We start from the raw sequence: 23,196 nt of genomic DNA, 5'->3' as shown, positions 1-23,196 counted from the left end.
AACTTCAATTCTACAGGCAACATAATGGCAATAAATTCATATGTTTCAATACTCACTCTAAATGTCAATGCTCACTCTAAACATTCCAATCAAAACTATAGGGTAACAGAAGGATAAGAAAACAAGATCCATCTATAGGCTGTTTACAAGAGACCCATTTAAGACCTAAAGACACTTTCAGATGGAAAGAAGGAAATGGAGAACCATCTATCATGCAAATGGTCACCAAAAGAAATCTGGAGAAGCCACAGTTATATCAGACAATCAAGATTTTAAAATAAAGACTGGAACAAGAGATGAAGAAGGGCATCATATCATAATTAAGGGGTATGTCCACCAAGAAGATGTAACTATTGTAAACACTTATGCTCCAAATGTAGAAGGTAAACATTTATGCTCCAACCATGGTGCCACCCAAATATATAAATCAATGAATCACCAACATAAAGAAACTCATTGATAATAATACCAAAATTGTAGGAGATTTCAACACCTCACTTACAGCAATGGATATATCATATAAACAGAAAATCACCAAGAAGACAACGGCTTTGAATGACACACTGGGCCGGATGCACTTAACAGATATACACAGAACATTTCATCCTAAAGCAGCAGAACACACATTCTTCTTCAGTGCACATGGAATGTTCTCCAGAATAGATCACATTTTGGACACAAATCAGCCCTCAACTAGTACAAAAAGATCAAGATTGTACCGTACATATTTTCAGACCACAACACTATGAAATTTGAAATCAACCACAAGAAAAAATTTGGAAAGATAACAAATATTTGGAGACTAAAGAACATCCTACTGAAGAATGAATGGGCTAACCAAGAAGTTAAAGAGGAAATTAAAAAGTACATGGAAGCCAATGAAGATGATAACATATAGCCCAAAACCTCTGGGATTTAGCAAAGGTAGTCATAAGAGGGAAGAATGTAACAATCCAGGCGTTCCTAAAGAAGAAAAAAGGTCTCAGATATACAACCTAACCTTATACCTTAAAGAGCTGGAAAAAGAACAGCAAATAAAACCCCAAACCAGTAAAAGACGGAAATATTAAGATTAGAGCAGAAATCAATGTATTGAAACAAACAAACAAACACAAAAAAAACCAGTAGAACAGATCCATGAAACCAGAAGCTGGTTCTTTGAAAGAATTAACAAAATTGATAAACCCCTAGCTAGTTTGATAAAAAAAAAAAAAAAAAAAAGGAAAGGAAAGCAACCAAATAAATAAAATCAAGAATGAAAGAAGAGAGACCACAATCAACATAGCAGAAATACAAACAATAATAAGAGAATATTATGAGCAATTACATGCCAATAAAATGGGCAATATAAAAGAAATGGACAAATTCCTAGAAACATATAAATTATCAAAATTGAAACAGGAAGAAACAGAAAATTTGAAGAGGCCCATAACCAGTAAAGAAATAGAATTAGTAATCAAAAATCTCCCCAAAAAACAAGAGTCCAGGGCCAGATGGCTTTCCAGGGGAATTCTACCAAACATTTGAAGAAGAGTTAACACCTGTTCTTTTGAAAAGAAGAAATGGAAGGAAAACTTCCAAACTCTTTCGATGAAGCCAGCGTTACCTTGATTCCAAAACACAGACCCCACTAAAAAGGGGAACTACACACCAATTTTGTGATGAACACAGATGCAAAAATCCTAAACAAGATATTAGCCAACCGGATCCAACAATCCATTAAAAGAATTATTCACCACGACCATGTGGGATTTACACCTGGGATACAGGCTTGGTTCAATATCTGCAAAACAATCAATGTGATACATCACATCGATAAAAGAAAGGACAAGAAGCACATGATCCTCTCAACAGATGCAGAGAATACATTTGACAAAATACAGCATCCTTCCTTGATAAAAACCCTCAAGAAAGTAGGGATAGAAGGATCATGCCTCGAGACCAATATCATCCTCAAAGAGGAAAACCCGAGAGCTCAGAAACACAACAGGGATGTCCACTCTCACCACTATTATTCAACATAGTATTGGAAGTCTTAGCCTCAGCAATCCGGCAACAGAATGGAATAAAAGGCATTCAAATTGGTGAAGAGGAAGTCAAAATTTCGCTTCATACATGACATGGTACTCTATATGGAAAACCCAAAAGATTCCACCAAAAAACTGATCCATGCATTTAGCAAAGGCACAGGTATAAAATCAATGCACAGAAATGGGTTTCATTCCTACACACCAATAATGAAGCAGCAGAAAGAGAAATCAAGGAATTAATCCTATTTAAAATTGCACCGAAAACTATAAAATACTTAGGAATAAATCTAACCAAAGAGGTGAAAAATCTGTACACTGAAAACTATAGAAAGCTTAGGAAACAAACTGAAGAGACGCACAAAAACAAAAAAAAGAAAAAAAGAAAAAGAAAAAGAAAAATATTCGATGCTCCTGGATACGAAGAACAAATATTGTCAAAATGTCGATACTACCCAAAGCAATCAACATATTGAATGCAATCCCTATCAAAATAACACCAGCATTCTTCACAGAGCTAAAACAGACAATCCTAAAATTTGTATGTAACCACAGAAGACCCAAATAGCCAAAGCAATCTTGAAAAAACACCGAAGCTAGAAGCATCACACTCACAGACTTCAAGACATATTACAAAGGTGTAACCATCGAGATAGTACACTACAGGCACAAAAACAGACACTGATCAATGAAATTATTCTAATGATCAATGGAACAGAATGGAGAACCCAGAAATGGACCCACAAACGTATCGCAAATTTGGTCTTTGACAAAGGAGGAAAGAATAGCCTATGGAATAAAGACCGTCTCTTCAGCAAGTGGTGCTGGGAAAACTGGACAGCGACATGCAGAAGAACGAACCTGGACCACTTTCTTACACCATACACAAAAATAAACTCAAAATGGATGAAAGACCTAAACAGAAGACAGGAAGCCATCAAACTCCTAGATGAGAAAACAGACAAAAATGTCTATGACCTTGGCTGTAGCAACTTCTTACTCATCACGTCTCCAGAGGCAAAGTAAACAAAAGCAAAAATGAACTATTGGGACCTCATCAAAATAAAAGCCTTCTGCACAGTGAAGGAAACAGTCAACTGATGGAAAGGGAGAAAATATTTGCAAATGATATCAGATAAGGTTTAGTATCCAAAATCTATAAAAAACTTATCACACTCAACACCCCAGAAAACAAATAACCCAATAAAGAAATGGGCAAAAGACATGAATAGAAACTTTTCCAAAGAAGACATTCAGATGGCCAACCGACACATGAAAAAATGCTCAACATCACTCATCAGGAAAATACAAATCAAAACCACAATGAGATATCACCTCACACCTGTCAGAATGGCTAACATTAACAACTCAGGCAACAACAGATGTTGGTGAAGATAAGGAGAAAGAGGATCTCTTTTGCACTGCTAGTGGGAATGCAAGCTGGTGCAGCCATGCTGGAAAACAGTATGGAGGTTCCTCAAAAAATTAAAAACAGAACTACCCTACGACTCAGCAATTGCACTACTAGGTATTTATCCAAAGATAGAAAAATGCTGATGAAGGGTCACATTCACTCCAATTTTTTATAGGAGTGCTATAAACAATAGCCAAATTATAGAAAAGCCCCAAATGTCCATCAACTGGTGAATGGATAAAGAGTATGTGGCAAACAGGGGGCCAACAGGGCAGAGAAGTAGGGGCATCTGAAGTTTCCTTGTCTCCCAAACACAGCAGTGTTGAAGCCAAAGGACTTTGAACTCCAAGAGTCTGTGCAGCAAAGTGACAGAAACGCATCTAAGGACCCACCAGGATAACCTGACAGGCCATAGGTGCATGATTGCAAACTGGGAGAGATAAAACTGGCAGCAGAGGAACAGAGGGGAGGGATCCCCTTCTGTGGAGAGACAAAGGTAAGAGAAAGAGAGGCTGGGGAAGCATAGGACTATATCTGGACAAGAGAAAAACCACGGACTGGGACAGAGAAAGATCAAATCTCTAACTGTGGGACTTTCTGTGGACTGGGGTGGGCTGCCCTGTCAACGCACCTGGGGAGGAGGGGAGGCCGACTCAGTCTTGGTAACTAGTTCAGAGGTGCAGTTCACAGTTGGAGAAAGCAACCCCTTCCCTGGAGTGCTGTGGGAAGAAAGTATATATCCGTTCAAAGGACAAAGACTGCCTGTGCTCGCCAGTCAGAGACCATATATCGGGCAGCACAGAACAGCACTTTCCCAAAACCAGAGCAGACAGAGTGTGAACCTTAAAGATATCAGGATTTTAATCCCAGCTGAACACCAGGAAGGTATGGGAGGCAGCAGAGTGAGACAACCACCTCCTTTGTGCCTGAAGAACAGTGAGCATGTTCTACACCCCCTTCTTTATTTTTCTTTCTTTTCGTAAAATTTTTATTGTTTCACATTTATTTACTTATTTGAGAGAGACAGAGAGAAAAAGAGAGAGAGACAGAGCACAAGCAGGGGAGGGGCAGAGAGAGAGACACACAGAATCCAAAACGGACTCCAGGCTCTGAGCTGTGAGCACAGAGCCCGACGCAGGGCTTGAACCCATGAACCATGACATCATGACCCAAGCCAAAGTTGAATGCTAAACCAATTGAGCCACCCAGGTGCCCCTATTTTCCCATCTCAGGATTAGGCTGCACAGTTTCTCTGTCTGGTCAGTTTTCTTTTCTTTATTCCCACCTCCTTCTTTATTTTACTTTCTCACTCTCTGTCTCTGGATTAAGCTGTATAGTTTCTCTCTCTGGTCAATTTTTCTTTTCTTTTCCTTTCTTTTTCCATTCACCTGTCATTTCATTCCTTATATGGGATAAGGGTTGTTCCACCAACACCACTTCTACCCTGTTGTTTACTTACACCTGGTGTTTCTGGTTTCTTGCGGTTTTTGTTTGTTTGTTTGCGTGTTTTTCTTTTCTGTTTGTTTTTTGATTGCCTGTTTTCCTTTCCAGGGCAACTTCAATGAACAAACCAAAGCACATCTCATGGGGGGTCCAAAACATCACTACGATTAAAGAGATAAAGTAACCAAAGTCACAAAAACAGACAGCAAGCAACACTCTCCAAAAAACAACTCCTGAAGGGCCAAGTCCTGGATAGTGTGTGACCCCTGTTTAATATAGTAGTGCTCACAGGTGCAGCACATGAACAAGCTTTCATGAACAAACACATAAGGGACAGAAAACTAGCCAAAATGACAAAACAGAAGAATTCTCCCCAAAAGAAATTCCAGGAAGACGGACAGCTGAAGAAATGATCAAACCAGATATAAACAATATAGCTGAACAAGAATTTAGAAAAATAGTCATAAAATTAATCGCTGGACTTGAACAAAAGCATAGAAGACAGCAGAAAATATACTGCTGCAGAAATCAAGGAACTAAAAAATAGTCATGATGAATTTTAAAATGCTGTAAATGAGGTGCAAAATAAACTAGAGGCAGTGACAGCGAGGATTGAAGAGGCAGAGGGGAGATTAAGTGAAATAGAAGATAAAATTATGGAAAAAGAGGAAGCTGTGAAAAAGAGAGGTAAAAAAATTCTGCACCAGGAGGGGAGAATTAGAGAACTAAGTGATTCAATGAAACGGAACAATATCCATATAATAGAAGTTCCAGAAGAAGAAGAAGAAGAAGAGAGAAAGGGGCCAAACGTGTACTTAACAAAGCATAGCTGAGAACTTCCCCAATCTGGGGAAGGAAACAGACATTGAAACTCAGGAGGCATAGAACACTCCCTTCAGACATAACTTGAATCGATGTGTACAACATATCATAGTGAAACTAGCAAAATACAAAGATAAAGAGAGAATTCTGAAAGCAGCTATGGACAAATGGGCCTTAACCTATAAGGGTAGACACATAAGGGTAGTAGCAGACCTATCCACTGAAACTTGTCAGGCCAGAAAGGAGTGGCAGGAAATTTTCAATGTGCTGAATAGGAAAAATATGCAGTCAAGAATCCTTTATCCAGGAAGCCTGTCATTCAGAATAGAAGGAGGGATCAAGGTTTTCCCAGACAAGCAAAAACTGAAGGAATTCATCACCACTAAACCAGCCCTACAAGAGATCCTAAGGGGGACTCTGTGAGTGGAATGTTGCAAAGACCAAAAAGGACCAGAGTCAGAACTACAAGCATGAAACCTACAGACATCAAAATGACTCTAAAACCATACCTTTCTATAATAACACTGAATGTAAATGGACTAAATGCTCCAACCAAAAGACATAGGGTATCAGAATGGATAAAAAATACAAGACCCATCTATTTGCTGTCTACAAGAGATAAATTTTAGACCCGAGGACACCTTCAGATTGAAAGTGAGGGGATGGAGAACAATCTATCATGCTACTGGAAGTCAAAAGAAAGCTGGGATAGCCATACTTATATCAGACAAACTATATTTTAATCTAAAGGCTATAACAAGAGATGAAGAAGGATATTATATCATAATTACAGGGTCTATCCATCAAGAAGAGCTAACAATTGTAAATGTTTATGCACCCAATTTGGTATCACCAAAATATATAAAACAATTATTCACAATCATAAGCAATCTTACTGGTAAGAATGTGGCAATTGCAGGGGACTTTAATACTCCACTTACAACAGTGGACAGATCATCTAGACAGAAGATCAATAAAGAAACAACGGCCCTGAATGACGCACTGGACCAGATGGATTTGACAGATATATTTGGAACTTTTCATCCTGAAGCAGCAGAATACTCATTCTTCCCGAGTGCACATGGAACACTCTTCAAGATAGATAACATACTGGGTCACAAAACAGCTCTCAATAAATACCAACGAATTGAGATCATACCATGCACACTTTCATATCAAAATGCTTTGAATTTTGAAATCAACCACAGGAAACAGTCTGGAAAACCTCCAAATGCATGGAGGTTAAAGAACATCCTACTAAAGATTGAATGGTTCAACCAGACAATTAAATAAGAAATTTAAAAATATATGGAAAGAAATGGAAACACAAAATTTAACACAAGAAAAATTAAAACACACAATCCAAACGGTTTGGGATGCAGCAAAGGCAGTCCTAGGAGGAAAATACATTGCAATCCAGGTCTATCTCAAGAAACAAAAAAAATCCCAAATACAAAATCTAACAGTCCACCTAAAGGAAGCAGAAAAACAAAGAAACCCCAAACCCAGTAGAAGAAGAGAAATAATAAAGATCAGAGAAGAAATAAACAATACAGAATCAAAAAAAAAAAAAAAAAACCAGAACAAATGAATGAAAGTAGGAGCTGTTTTTTTTTTTAAATAAACCAAATTGATAAATCCCTAGCCAGACTGCTCATAAAGAAGAGAGGACCCAAATAGAAAAAAATTACGAATGAAAATGGACTTATCACAACCAATCCCTCAGAAATACAAGCAATTATTAGAGAATACTATGAAAAATTATATGCTAACAAACTAGACACTCTGGAAGAAAGGGAAAAATTCCTAGACACCCACACACTAACAAAACTCAAATGAGAAGAAATCGAAAATTTGAACAGACCCATAACGGTGAAGAAATTGAATCAGTTATCAAAAATCTCCCAACAAATAAGAGTCCTGGCCAGATGGCTTCCCAGAGGATTCCTACCAGACATTTAAAGCAGAGGTAATACCTATCCTTCGCAAGCTGTTCCAAAAAATAGAAAAGGAAGGAAAACTTCCAGACTCATTCTATGAAGCCGGCATTACCTTGATTCCCAAACCAGACAGAGACCCACAAAAAAGGAGAATTACAGGCCAATATCACTGATGAACATGGAGACAAAAATTCTCAACAAGATACTAGCAAATCGAATTCAACAGCATATTAAAAGAATTATTCACCATGATCAAGTGGGATTCATTCCTGGGCTGCAGGGTTGGTTCAATATTCGCAAATCAACCAATGTGATACATCACATTACTAAAAGAAAGGATAAGAACCATATGATCCTGTCAATAGATACAGAAAGATCATTTGCAAAATACAGCATCCTTTCTTAACAAAAACCCTCAAGAAAGTCGGGATAGAAAGAACATACTTAAACATCATAAAAGCCATATATGAAAAGCCCACAGCTAATACCATCCTCAATGGAGAAAAACTGAGTTTTCTCACTGAGATCAGGAACATGACAGCGATGTCCATTCTCACCACTGTTGGTTAACATAGTGTTGGAAATCCTAGCATCAGCAATTAGACAAAAAAAGGAACTAAAAGGCATCCAAATTGTCAAAGAAGTCAAACTCTCACTTTTTGCAGATGGCATGGAAAAACGAAAGACTCCACCAAAAAGCTGCTAGATCTGATACATAAATTCAGCAAAGTTGCAGGATATAAAATCAATGTACAGAAACCGGTTGCATTTTTATACACCAATAATGAAGCAACAGAAAGACAAATAAAGAAACTGATCCCATTCGCAATTGCACCAAGAACCATAAAATACCTAGGGAATAAACCTAACCAAAGTTATAAAAGATCTATGTGCTGAAAACTATAGAAAACTTATGAGTGGTATTGGCATAAAAACAGACACATAGACCAATGGAATAGAATAGAAACCCCAGAACTAGACCCACAAACGTATGGCCAACTCATCTTTGACAAAGCAGGAAAGAACATCCAATGGAAAAAAGACAGTCTGTTTAACAAATGGTGCTGGGAGAACTGGACAGCAACATGCAGAAGGTTGAAACTCCACACACCATACCAAAAAGGTGTGGTTTCTCACACCATTCACAAAAATAAACTCAAAATGGATAAAGGACCTGAATGTGAGACAGGAAACCATCAAAACCTTAGAGGAGAAAGCAGGAAAAGATCTCTCTGACCTCAGCTGTAGCAATCTCTTACTCGGCACATCCCCAAAGGCAAGGGAATTAAAAGCAAAAGTGAATTACTGGGACCGTATGAAGATAAAAAGCTTCTGCACAGCAAAGGAAACAACCAACAAAACTAAAAGGCAACCAACGGAATGGGAAAAGATATTTGCAAATGACATATCGGACAAAAGGCTAGTATCCAAAATCTATAAAGCGCTCACCAAACTCCACACCCGAAAAACAAATAACCCAGTGAAGAAATGGGCAGAAAACATGAATAGACACTTCTCTAAAGAAGACATCCGGATGGCCAACAGGCACATGAAAAGATGTTCAACGTCGCTCCTTATCAGGGAAATACAAATCAAAACCACACTCAGATATCACCTCACGCCAGTCAGAGTGGCCAAAATGAACAAATCAGGAGACGATAGATGCTGGCGAGGATGTGGAGAAACAGGAACCCTCTTGCACTGTTGGTGGGAATGCAAATTGGTGCAGCCACTCTGGAAAGCAGTGTGGAGGTTCCTCAGAAAATTAAAAATAGACCTACCCTATGACCCAGCAATAGCACTGCTAGGAATTTATCCAAGGGATACAGGAGTACTGATGCATAGGGGCACTTGTACCCCAATGTTTATAGCAGCACTCTCAACAATAGCCAAATTATGGAAAGAGCCTAAATGTCCATCAACTGATGAATGGATAAAGAAATTGTGGTTTATATACACAATGGAATACTATGTGGCAATGAGAAAAAATGAAATATGGCCTTTTGTAGCAACGTGGATGGAACTGGAGAGTGTGATGCTAAGTGAAATAAGCCATACAGAGAAAGACAGATACCATATGGTTTCACTCTTATGTGGATCCTGAGAAACATAACAGAAACCCATGGGGGAGGGGAAGGAAAAAAAAAAAAGAGGTTAGAGTGGGAGAGAGCCAAAGTATAAGAGACTGTTAAAAACTGAGAACAAACTGAGGGTTGATGGGGGGTGGGAGGGAGGGTAGGGTGGGTGATGGGTATTGAGGAGGGCACCTTTTGGGATGAGTACTGGGTGTTGTATGGAAACCAATTTGACAGTAAATTTCATATATTAAATAAATAAATAAATAAATAAATAAATAAATAAATAAAAAAGAAAACTTATGAGTAAAATTGACGAAGACACATAGAAATGGAAAAACATTCCATGCTCATGGATTGGAAGAATATTGTTCAAATGTCAATACTACCCAAAGCAATCTACACATTCAATGCAATCCTAATCAAAATTGCACCAGGATTCTTCTCAAAGCTAGAACAAATAATCCTAAAATTTGTATGGAACCACAAAAGACCCCAAATAATTAAAGTAATATTGAAGAAGAAAACAAAACTGGGAGGCCTCACAATCCCAGACTTTAGCCTCTACTACAAAGCACAATCATCAAGACAGTGTAGTACTGGCACAAAAGCAGACACAAAGATCAATGGAATAGAGAACCCAGAAATAGACCCACAAATGTATGGTCACCTAATCTTTGACAAAGCAGGAAAGAGTATCCAGTGGGGGGGGAGGGACAGTCTCTTTAGCAAAAGTTGCTGGGAGAACTGGACAGCAATATGCAGAAGAATGAAACTAGACCACTTTCTTACATCATACAGAAAAATAAACTCAAAATGGATGAAAGACCTAAATGTGTGACAGGAAACCATCAAAACCCAAGAGTAGAAAGCAGGCAACACCCTATTTGACCTCAGCTGCAGCAATTTCTTGCTCAACATGTCTAAAGGCAAGGGACTTAAAAGCAAAAATGAACCGTTAGGACCTATCAAGATAAAAAGCTTCTGCACAGCAAAGGAAACAATCAACAAAACTAAGAGTCAACCAAGATGGAATGCGAAAAGATATTTGCAAATGACATATTGGATAAAGGGTTAGTATCCAAAATCTATAAAGAATTTAACCAAACTTAACACCCCAAAACAAATAATCTAGTGAAGAAATGGGAAGAAGACATTAATAGACACTTTCCAAAACATCCAGGTGGCGAACAGACACATGAAAAGATGCTCAACATCACTCATCATCAGGGAAATACAAATCAACACCACACCTAGATACCACCTCACACTGGTCAGAGTGGCTAAAATTAACAACTTAGGAAACAACAGATGCTGGTGAGGAAGTGGAGAAATGGGAACCCTCTTGCACTGTTGGTGGGAATGCAAACTGTTGCAGCTGCTCTGGAAAACAGTGTGGAGATTCCTCAAAAAATTAAAAATACAACTACCCTATGGCCCAGCAATAGCACTGCTAGCAATTTATCTAAGGGATACAGGGATACAGTTCAAGTGTCCTCAGTAAGCCTTGTTCAGTGACGGTAGCCAATGAGACAAGCAAGAAGAAAGTGGATATTATTGACTTGACTATAGAAAGCTCTTCTGATATAGAGGAAGACCCTCCTGCCAAAAGGAAATGCATCTTTATGTCAGAAACACAAAGCAGCCCAATCAAAGGGGTTCTCATGTATCAGCCATCTTCTGTAAGGGTGCCCAGTGTGACTTCGGTTGATCTGGCTGCTATTCCGCCTTCATTAGCAGACTACTCAGTACCATTCCACAACATGCCAATATCAAGCATGTCATCAGAATTTCCAGGAGAACAAAGAAGAAATGATATTAATAATGAACTGCAGCTTGGATCATCTTCTGATACTGTGCAACAATGAATTACAAAATAAAACAAAAAATTTGCATTTAAAAAAAATCAGGAGTGCTGATTCATAGGGGCACATGTACCCCAATGTATATAGCAGCTCTATCGACAATAGCCAAATTATGGAAAGAGCCTAAATGTCTATCAACTGATGAATGGATAAAGAAGATATGGTTTTTATATACAATGGAATACTACCTGGCAATGACAAAGGATGAAATCATGCTACTTGCAGCGTCATGGATGGAACTGGAAGGTGTTATGCTGAGTGAAATAAGTCAGTCAGAGAAGGACAGATATCATATGTTTTTACTCATATGTGGATCTTGAGAAACTGAACAGAAGACCATGGGGGTAGGGAAGGGAAAAAAATAGTTACAAACAGAGAGGAAGGGAGGCAAAGCATAAGAGACACTTAAATAAAGAGAACAAACTGAGAGTGGATGGGAGGGTGGGGGAGAGGGGGAAATGGGTGATGGGCACTGAGGAGGGCACTTGCTGGGATGAGCACTGGGTGTGGTATGTAAGTGATGAACCACGGGAATCGAATTCAAAAACCAAGAGCACACTTTACACACTGTATGTTAACCAATCTGACAGTAAATTATATTAAAATAAATAAATACATAAATAAATAAATAATAAATAAATAAATAAATAAATAAATAAATAAATAAATGTGTTATTTCCCTTAAAAGGAAAAAAGAATATGGTAAATGGGATATGACTCGGCAGTCAAAAACAATGAAATCTTACCACTTCCAACAACGTGGATTGAACTAGAGGGTATTATGCTAAGTAAAATAAGTCAGGCAGAGAAAGACAAATGTATGATTTCACGCATACACTGAATTCAAGAAGCACAATAGATGAACATAGGGGAAGTGAAGGAAAAATAAGATAAAAACAGAGATAGAGGTAAAATCATAAGAAACTCTTAAATACAGAGAAGAAACTGAGGGTGGCTGGAGGGGAGGTGTGTAGGGGGATGCGCTAAATAGGTGATGGGCATTTAAGGAGGGCACTTGGGATGAGCACTGTGTGTTATATGTAAGTGATTAATTGCAGGGTTCTAATCCTGAAAGCAACACTATACTGTATGTTAACTAACCTGAGTTTAAACAAATAAATTTTTTAAAAACTGGAAAAAAAGAAAATGAATATATAACATCAAAATTTGAGTAGAACAGCTAAAGGAGTGCTGAGAGGGAAATTTATAACACTAAACCCATATCCTAGAAAGAGAAAAAGCCTCAAATCAATTACCTATCTCCATCATAAAGAACTTAGAAAAAGAACAAAATAAACCCAAATCAAAAAGAAAAAATATATAGATAAGAACAGAAATCAATGAAATTCAAAACAGGAAAATAATAGAAAAAATCAGTGAAACAACTCATTCTTTGAAAAGCTAGTGAAAATTGACAAACCTCTAGCAGATCTGACAAAGAAATAAGATAAAAGATAGAAATGACCAATGTGAGGAATAAAAGGAAATATCATAAAAGACACAGTATACAGCAAAAATATAATAAAACACTGTAAATAATTCTATATACATGAATTTGACAACTTAGAAAAAAAATAATGAATTCTTAGAAAAAAATTACCACTACTCACCCATATGAAATAAATCATTTGAATAGTCCTATAACTTTTAAGGATATTTAATCCATAATTTCAAAATGGCCAAAAAAAAAGTTAATACCAAAATTCTATATACTCTCTTCCAGAAAACAGGAGAGAACTTTGGGGTTTATTTTATGAAGCTGGCATTACACCGATACCAAAACCAGACAAAGACAGTACCCAAAAAGACAACTATACACCAATATCCCTCACCTATATAGATATTAATATCCTTTTCAACAAATGACTAAACAATTTAGCAACATATGAAATGAATTATCACCATAACTGACCACGTAGACTTGATTCCAGAGACACAAGCCTGCTTCAGGAATCAAAACGCAATCAATATAAGCCATCATAATATTAACAGCCTAAAGAAGAAAAATCTCATGATTATATCAAATCTGTATAGTATTGGTGGAGGCACAGACATATAGAACCCCAAAATATACTGATAAAAATGTGCCCACTTTATTTTTAATAGCTCAAAGGCATTTCAATGGAAGAATGATAGTCTTTTTAACAAACACAAATGATTCTGGAACAACTGGACATTCTTAGATAAAAAAAGAAAAAAGAGCTTCAACCTTAGTCTCATCGAACCTTATAGATTATTAACTTAAAATGGATCGTGAACTTAAATATAAGACATAAAATTATACAACTCTTGGAAAACAAGCTGTTGGAGAAAATCTTAAGGATCAAGGGTCAGGCAAGGAGTTATCAGACTATTCCAATGTACAACCCATAAAAGGAAAACTTGATAAGTTGAATTTTGTTAAAATTAAAAATTTTTGCTCTGTGAAAGACTCTGTTAAGAGGATGCAAAGACACGATATACATTGGGAGAATATATTTGCAAAACACTTATCTGACAAAGGACTAGTATCTGGAATTACATTAAAAACTATCAAGAAATCTGGGTGCCTGGGTGGCTCAGTCGATTGTGTCAGACTTCAACTTAGATCATGATCTCACAGTTAGTCAGTTTGAGCCCTGCGTTGGGCTCTGTGCTGACAACTCAGATCCTGGACCCTGCTTTGGATTCTGTGTCTCCCTCTCTCTTTGCCCCTCCCCAGCTCTATCTCTCTCAAAAATAAAGAAACATGAAAAAAATTTAAAAAGCAAAACTATCAAGAAATCAATATTAAAAAAACAACCCAAGCAGAAAATGAACAAAAAACCCGAATGAAGAGACATGTCACTGAAGAGAATCTACAGATGGCAAATAAGCACATGAAAAGATCCAACATCATTATCCACTAGGAAATGCAAATTAAAGCCACAAGGAGATAGCACTATAAACCAATCTGAGTAACTAAAATAAAAAATAGTGATAACACCAAATGCTGGCAAAGATGCAAACAAATTGTATCATTTATACATTGCTGGTAGGAAAGTAAAATAGGACTCTGAAAAAAGTCTTACAGTTTCTTTGAAATCTAAATACGCAACTACCTACCGTCTGTATTATTGGGCATTCATCCTAGAAAACCAAAATCTTTTGTTCACACAAAAACCTGTAGAGAATCTTTCTGTTGTAGCTGCCTGCTTGTACCTTAGGTGCTATATCTAAAGTGTGACCTTGTCTAACCCAAGGTCACAATGATTTACAACTATGTTTTCTTCTAACAGTTTTACAGTTTTATCTCTTACATATAGGTCTTTGATCCATTTCCAATTAATTTTTGTATATGGTGTGAAGTAGGGATCCAAATTCACTCTTTTGCATGCAGATACCCAGTTGCCCCATCACCATTTGTTGAAAAGACTAGTGAATTGTCTGCACCTTCATCAAAATCAACTGACCACAAATATATGGATTTATTTCTGAACGGTCAATTCTATTCTACTGATCTCTATATCCGTTCTTAAGCCATCGTCACATTATTTAATTATTATAGCATATTATTGTATATATAATAAGCATAGTACAGTAGTAAACTTTGAAAATGAAAAGTGTGAGCCAACTTTGTTATTTCTCAAGATGGCTTTAGCTGTTCTGGGTTCCTTGCATTTCCACATGAATTTTAGGATCAGTTTGTCAATTTCTGCAAAAAGACAGTTGGATTTTGGTATAGATTACACAGAATACAGCATATCTTTCCATTTTTGTATGTTGTCTTTAATTTCTTTCAACATTTTTTTTTGTAGTTTTCAACGTACAAGCCTTATATTTCTTTCATTAACTCCTACTTCTAAAATGAGGACACATACTAAAGTCCCAAGAGATTAAATGTAAGTAGCTTTCAAATTCATCCTCACTCTGTCTTTGGTGAAATCTCTGTTCCCTACTGGAATCTATGCTGACCACTTTACCCCGGTTTTCAAGAACAAATGAGCCAATAATCTGGGTTTAAGATACTGTCCTGCTGACTCAAATCTGCAGTCTAGCATTTCACACAGGTTAAACAAATTTACATAACATTGCACATGGTACTGCTAGTATACTCAAGACAAGGAGAGTGGTCTCTTTTCATATCCAAGACATTTTAGAGCAATGACAAGACCTGGAACCTAAAGGGATTAAGTCCAAGTAAACTATATGTGGTGGTTTATGTACAAACACATGCATCTAACCTAGTAAAACCAGAAAACTTCCCCCTACACTGTGAGGTATGTGTTATTAAGATTGTTTTTTTCCCAATGTAACTTTCTTTCCCAATGTAACTGGTTAAATAATTGGACTTAATTGAAATTCACAAGTATTGTAATTTACTATTCAATGCTTATTTAAATCAAGTTATTCAGATATTCAAACATACTCCTAATGTGATTTACATTTTACTGGCAAATATAATACATTATGTTGTAAGAATTAAAAATAATTTACTGGCATAAGACACTCAGAAAATTAAGTTATTCTATGATTAGCAATTGAATATATTAATATTAGGGGACTATTATCAATAGAACATACACCAATTTGATTCTTGCAAGGTGTTACCTCAACATTCATTTAAAAGAACTAAAAGCTACATTTCTTGAGATATAGCTTGTAACAATGTGATTTGTTACATAAATCAAGTTTTACTAGACAAAGGATGGGTTTGGACAAAGTGATTTATAACTCACTGTGGAATCCAAAAAATGAACTGGCAAGCATGGGAACTAAATTCAGTCTCCTGCTTATTAACACTATGTTTTAACTCCCTGAGTTACCCAATCATACTGAAAGAACAAGGACTTTACACTACTATGGTTCTAATGGATGTTCATGAATTGTTCAGTGTGGTAAAAATTCATAAAATGAAGCAAAACAGATCGATAGTTGCTTGTATCATAACTCAATGACTAGAAAATGATGTAAAAAATAACTTAAAAAGACTAAGTAGTTACTTTAAATAACAGTGTATGGGAAAAAATGGTCACTAAAGGCATCTTAAATGGAGTAAAGTATCGTTATGATGGTTACTTATTTGATATTTTAATGATAACTTTCTTTATTGGAAAAGCCAAGAGAATAGAACATAAAACCATTAAAAAATAAAAAGCTTGAAAAATCACATTTAAATTCCTTGCTTCTAAGGTCTTCTTCATACTGCAAATACAAGATTTCACAAAGTGAAAAAAGGTAATTATGCTGTTAAATGTAAAGTTCTATTTAGGAGTCAACCTTTCAAAAACTTATCTTTCCATTTGGGTATATATCTGCATTACTAAGTTATTAAATACAGGTTTCCTTTTTGCTTCCCAATAACCAAAACAGTTCAAAGTTAGGTTTGAGATTAAATTCTTATTTTATAGAAGACTCCTTTCTTCTCCAAAACAAAGAGTTTTGGATAGGAATATCCTTACATAAATGAAGAGGGGGGAATATTAAGATTAAAACACCTAAATTAAACTTGGAGCGGCTGAGAAGACTACTTGGATACTTAACTCCAGGGGCTAAGAAGACTTATGCTACATTAAATATGTACCAAGATTACATTTGGAGGAAAATGCAATTAAATCAAAAAATAGGATTTTTAAGTGTATAGGAACTTACTAGAAGACTTAGAGATTGAACAGAAGAAGAGAGAATTATCTGATATAGTTCTAACCCCACTAGTAGCAACTGAAAGGAGCATGTTGCTTGAGGAAAGTAGGGTCAACAGTAAAACCAGAAGAAATGGGAACAGTTCCTTAGGAAACATTTTAAGAGAATCACTATAAGCTTAGGGCAATAGGTCCTTTTACTAAAGCCCTGAAAAGGGTAGTTTCTGCTAGAATGACATTCAGATAAATGTAATGAAATCACTTTTTACAAAAGAAACTTCTGGGATTTATCTAAGAAATACAAAATAATTAAGGAACTTGAACTAAAAGAGATAGATACCAGCAAACCTGGGACTGAAAAGGGCAGATTGGGAAGGGACGGACCAAAGCATTGAGCTAAATCAAACTTTAATGATTAAAGATATCTTTAAAACTTATCAAAATTTCACCAAGTTTGCACACCTATGTTATTTCAAACTTTAGAAAACTTTTTAAGACTTTAAATTACAACATGATCCAGTAGAAACAACTTTCATTTGAAGGCCAACCACCTGGAATCCAGTTCTAGCTGTACCACACAGTGATTTGCACTATTTAAGGTATATGGGAGGAGAATCACAAAACCTTCTAAACTTTAGCTTCCTCCCATAAAAGACAGTAATATGTTCCCTGTGTGGACTAAATAAAAAACATACTATAACTGTACAAAGACACAGATTGCAATGGTTAAAGAACACCTGAGTATGGATGCTGAAGAGGGAGCCTCTGACCTCAGAATACTATGTGAATGTGTAGTGAGGGCCCAGAGGTGGTAATCTTTTTTGCACAAGGTGTAGCTTAGAAGGGATGTGTGCAGTGTGGCAAGGAAAGGAAGAAACATTTCTCAAGCCAGTCACTTTGGCCAAGGCCTTGGTGAGCACCGGAACTAGTCAGATTGTGCTCTTTCTCTGATTCCTGCCAAGGAGACTGAATGGCCTAGAGATGAAGAGAGGCAAAGAAAGTCAGAAGACAGAGAAGTATGAGTTCTTATAGCAAGAATTATCGTATACTATTTCAGGATGTCTGAAATTATGGAACAGCTTAATGATATAAAAAGGATATTGTATTAAGTAGTAAAAAACACATACAACTAGGAAGAGATATTTCTGGGATGTCTCAGCAACAAGAGACAGAGTCCCAGGTTAGTAGCAGCTCTACATTCCACTACCCACGTGTAAGCAGAGGCTACCAGCCTCCTACCACCACTGCCATCACTGAGTCCATGAGTGCCATGAGGCTCAATTCTGCGATTTTACAACAGACTCTTTTGGCACCAGACATGACAACACCCAAAACACACATGTGGAGACCTGAGTTCAGTAATGTTTGGGGGAAAAGAAAAATGCTTAAAGTTCTTTTCTGGGGAATTGTAAAGTGATACACCATAGAAAAGTAGGAGAGCAATGTTAAATGTGTAAAACCCATCATCCAAATCCAAATGGCAAACTTCATTTCCCATCCATTTGAATAAAACAAACATGCCACAAATTAAGATTGATTTTGCAAGCAAAAGATAGCAAAGAACATTACATAATGATCTTCTGAGCCTTGAAATAAAATCCTTAATGATTCAATTTAAAGGTTGGCACTTCAATTACACATGTTGGAGTTTCTGGGTTTTTTCACTGGGGACATTCCAATACCCTCACTTTCTAGGGGTAATGTTAACTTTAACTCAAGGTACTTTCTGAGTTTACATTTTTTTTTTTTTTGTAAACAGGAAATCCCAAACTCTAAATATTTTATACTGAAAATGTCACTGGGTTCACATTGGAATATACAAAATAGTTAACAAAAAAGCAGAGAAGGGGGCTGATAAATCATAAATATTGTAAAGGTACATTTTAAAATATCATCTTTTCTAATTAGATCCACTTTTTCTTACAATTTGAATGATAATCTGGAGTGTTAAGAACTTAATTTGAATGATAGCTGAAATATAACTTTCTATTTATTTTCCTATTTTTAGTATTTTCCAGAATTTGTTTAATGTCTGAACTGAACTTTCCCACAAATCATTTCTCTACTTCACTGACTTCTTTTCTGATTGCTAGTATTCTGCTCTATACTTCAAAATGCCTCATATAAATCATAAAACTTATAGAAAAATGTGTGTACATTACTTTCCCAGAGTTAATAGGAAAAACCTCTTTGTTTCAATATTTGTTATTAACATATTCTGAAATGTGTGAGTACACCTGCATTCTAGTGCTTACTTCTGCTAGGTATTCAAATTATTTGTATATATTAACTTAATCATTATAGCAACTTCATAAAGTAGAAACTATTATTGTGTTCATTTTGTAGAGAAGGAAACTGAGGCATAGGGATAGTATACAGCTAATGACCCGGACCCAATTTTTAGTTTACTAATTATCTTATATCAGCTTAATTTTTGTGTGTGTGATTAGTCCTTGTATTCAAAAAAGTATATCCTCTTAACCAGTGTTTCCTACACTGTTTCTCTAGTTCATTTAAGTCTCACTGACCTAAACTGACCTATAGCTGATAACCATTAAGCTCTTAATAAGTTTTTTAGTGTGAATTGGATTGAGCTAATTAATTGAACTATACTTTTCTTTTTTTAATTCCAGTATAATTAACACAGTGTTATATTAGTTTAAGGTGCACAATATAATGACTCAATTATATACATTAGTCAGTTCTGATTAAGATATGTATACTCTTGGGGCATCTGACTGGCTCAGTCAGTAAAGGATGTGACTCTTAATGTCAGAGTCATAAATTCAAGGCCCACATTGGGCATGAGGCCTACTTAAAAAATAATTTTTAAAGGTATGTGTATTCTTAATTCTCTTTATTTGACCCATCCCCCCAGCCACCACTCCTCTAGCAACCACCAGTTTGTTCTCTGCATTTAAGAGTTGGTTTTTTGTTTTTCTCTTTTTGTTTTGTTTTGTAAATTCCATATATGAGTGATATCATATGGAATTTGTCTTTCTCTGACTTATTTCACTTAGCATGATACCTTCTGGGTCCATCCATGTTGTTGTGGATGGGAATATCTCATTCTTTTTTATGGCTGAATAACATCCCTATATATGTGTGTGTGTGTGTGTGTGTGTGTGTGTGTGTGTGCACGCACACACACACACAGCACATCATCTTTATTTATTCCTCTACCAATGGGCATTTGGGGTTTACATATCTTTACAAATTAGTGTTTTCATTTTCTTTGGGTAAATACTCAATAGTGGAGTTACTGGATCATATGGTAATTCTATTTTTAATTTTTTGAGGAACTCTATACTATTCTCCACAGAGGCTATACCAATTTGCATTCCCACCAACAGTACACAAGGATTCCTTTTTCTCCACATCTTTATCAATGCTTGTGGTTTATGTTTTTTATTTTAGCTATTCTGAAAGATGTAGAATGATATCTTATTGTGCTTTCAATTACCATTTCCCTGATAATTAGTGATGTTGACTATCTTATCATGTGACTGTTGGCCACATGTATGTCTTCTTTGAAAAACGTCTATTTTGATCCTCTGCCCATTTTTAAATCAAATTCTTTGTTTCTTTGGTGTTAAACTGTATAAGTTATTTATATATTTTGGATATTAACCCCTCATCAGACATGCCATTTGCAAATATCTTCTCCCATTCAGTACACTGCCTTTTTGTTGGTGGTTTCCTTCACTGGGCAAAACCTTTTTATTTTGGTGTAGTCCCAATAGTTTAACTTTGTTTTTGTTTCCCTTACCTCTAGAGACATATCTAGAAAAATGTTTCTATGGCTAATGTCAAAAATAACACTGTCCAGTTTTCCTTCCAGGACTCTTAGAGTTTCAGGCCTCACCATTTAGGTTTTTAATCCATTTTGAGATTATTTTTGTGTATTATGTAAGAAACTGATCCAGTTTCATTCTTTTCCAATGTGGCTTTCCATTTTTTCCAGTACCATTCGCATAACATTGTATATCCTTTCCCCCTCTGATGCAGGTTAATTGACCATATAAGTATGGATTTATTTCTGGGCTCTGTGTTCTGTTCCATTGATCTTTGTGTCTATTTCTGTGTCACTAGTATGCTGTTTTGGTTTTACAGCACTGTAGTATATCTTTAAATATGAAATTGTGATACCACCAGCTTTGTTCTTCTTTCTCAATATTTGGAGTATTTTGTAATTCCATAAAATTTTAGGATTATTTGTTTTAGTTCTGTGAAAAATGTCACTGGAATTTTGATAGGAATTACATCTGTAATTGTATCTGTAGATTTCTATGAGTAATACGGACATTATAACAATATTGGTTCTTCTAATCCATGAACATAGAATATCTTTCCTTTTTTTGTATGATTTTTAATTTCTTTCATCAGTGTTTTATACTTTTTGGAGTACAGGTCTTTCACTTCCTTGGTTAAGTTTATTCCTAGGTATTTTATTTATGGTGCAATTGAGCTATACTTCTCAGTTAAAAGATAACCTACCAGGCAAAAAATTTGGATATCTGAAAGGTACAGTCAGTTACTAAAGCTATTTCTCTCACCATAAGGAGTAAAGGAAATTAATACACCACTAACATCAGTCATCAGTTATCATTGTTTATCAAGCCCACTAAACCAGAACTCAAGATGTTGATCACACCACCTACAGAAAAAAAAAATGTTAAGTTTTATATGAAAGGTGTGAGTATCTGATTAGGATAAAAAAAAAATCAGCTCAACAGTATGGAAGGGAATTTTACATGAAATGTGTATACATTTGGTGTTTGACAATCCTAATATATTTGATCTTTCAAATGGCATCATTTCAAAAAGGAAAAAGAAAGATTTGGTTTAGCAGAAAGGCCAAGACTTGGATTGGAGGCTGATATGCATATACTGACATCATGAGAGGTTGGGAAAGATACCGTACTTTTTCTTGGACCTGTTTATGGGCACTGAGAGTAATTTCTTGCTTTAATTTTAAGTGAATTTTATCTGTTACCATATATAGAAAAATAAGAGATGAAAAGACAAATAATACAGTTGCAATCTAGTACTTTGATTTTTATTCAAATTCTACACATTTAGATAACAAAAAAAAAAACCACTCAAATCAGCAAATTACCTTGAATGTAGTTCTGTGCTGCCATTATTATATTTGCTGCCTCTTTCCCAGACACCAAAGTCAGGTACACGGTAAACTCTTTCTACACAAAATACCAGGTTTTGAATAAAAGATACCTAAAAGAAAAGAAAAGAAACATAAGGTCAAATGGAGTAACAGGCTCTTTAGATACTGATAAGAATATTAGATACCATTTGAAATCCAATTAGACACTTGCCTACCAACACTCTTTTAACATGTTCAGGGGAGTTCTGGGAAGATGGTGGCGCAGGAGGACACTGGGCTCATCTCACATAGATTCCACCCACATATGCCTAAATAACCCAGAAAACTGCCAGAAGTCTAGCAGAGCAGACTCTCCGGAGCCAAGCATAGACAAGAGGCCCATGGAAGAGGTTATGTGGACAGAGAGGTGATGCAGACTACAAGGATTGGCAGGAGGGAGCCAGAGCCGGAGAGGGGCAGCCTGCCTAGCAAGGTAGAGCCCCTGAAGTCTGGACTGCAAAAGCTAAGGGGCCAGACTCCATGAGTTCTGACAGCCAGCAGGACTTAATATCTGGAATGTTAAAAGGCAACAGCTTTGCTCTCAGAGAGCAGGGAAGGAGAGAGGACACCAGGAGGGAGAGTTGTTGAGCCCTGGAAGGACAGAGCAGGCGGGGGGACAAAGGCACTGGCAAGCACCATTTCTCTCTCCCATCCCCCAGCCAAAATTCCAAAGGGAACCAGTTCCCATCACTGAATTTCCTTGCACCGCACAAATACCCAATGCTTTGCTCCTGTGATTCCATCCCTCCCACGGGTCTGCCTTCCTCCTGGTGCAGCAGGGCCCCTCCCACAGCGGACCAGAGAAGGCAAAGCAAGCTGAGTCTGCCCCTCCTGCCCCTGTGCACC

General features: G+C 36.5%; 1 protein-coding gene across 7 annotated transcripts in view; it reads right to left on the bottom strand.

Annotated features, from left to right (window-relative positions):
• The window catches only part of PHKB (phosphorylase kinase regulatory subunit beta), a 258,751-nt gene that overhangs the window by 118,047 nt on the left and 117,508 nt on the right, over positions 1–23,196 (bottom strand). For all 7 annotated transcript variants that reach the window (XM_007096703.3, XM_007096704.3, XM_042969771.1 and 4 more), the window contains one exon: positions 22,306–22,421. In XM_007096703.3, the coding sequence (XP_007096765.2) occupies positions 22,306–22,421 (116 nt within the window). The remainder of the gene's footprint in view (positions 1–22,305; positions 22,422–23,196) is intronic.

The sequence above is a fragment of the Panthera tigris genome, chromosome E2, assembly GCF_018350195.1.
Source record: "Panthera tigris isolate Pti1 chromosome E2, P.tigris_Pti1_mat1.1, whole genome shotgun sequence".
Taxonomy (NCBI): domain Eukaryota; kingdom Metazoa; phylum Chordata; class Mammalia; order Carnivora; family Felidae; genus Panthera; species Panthera tigris.
The sequence above is the reverse complement of the archived record's forward strand: the minus strand, read 5'-3'. Positions and strand labels throughout refer to the sequence as shown.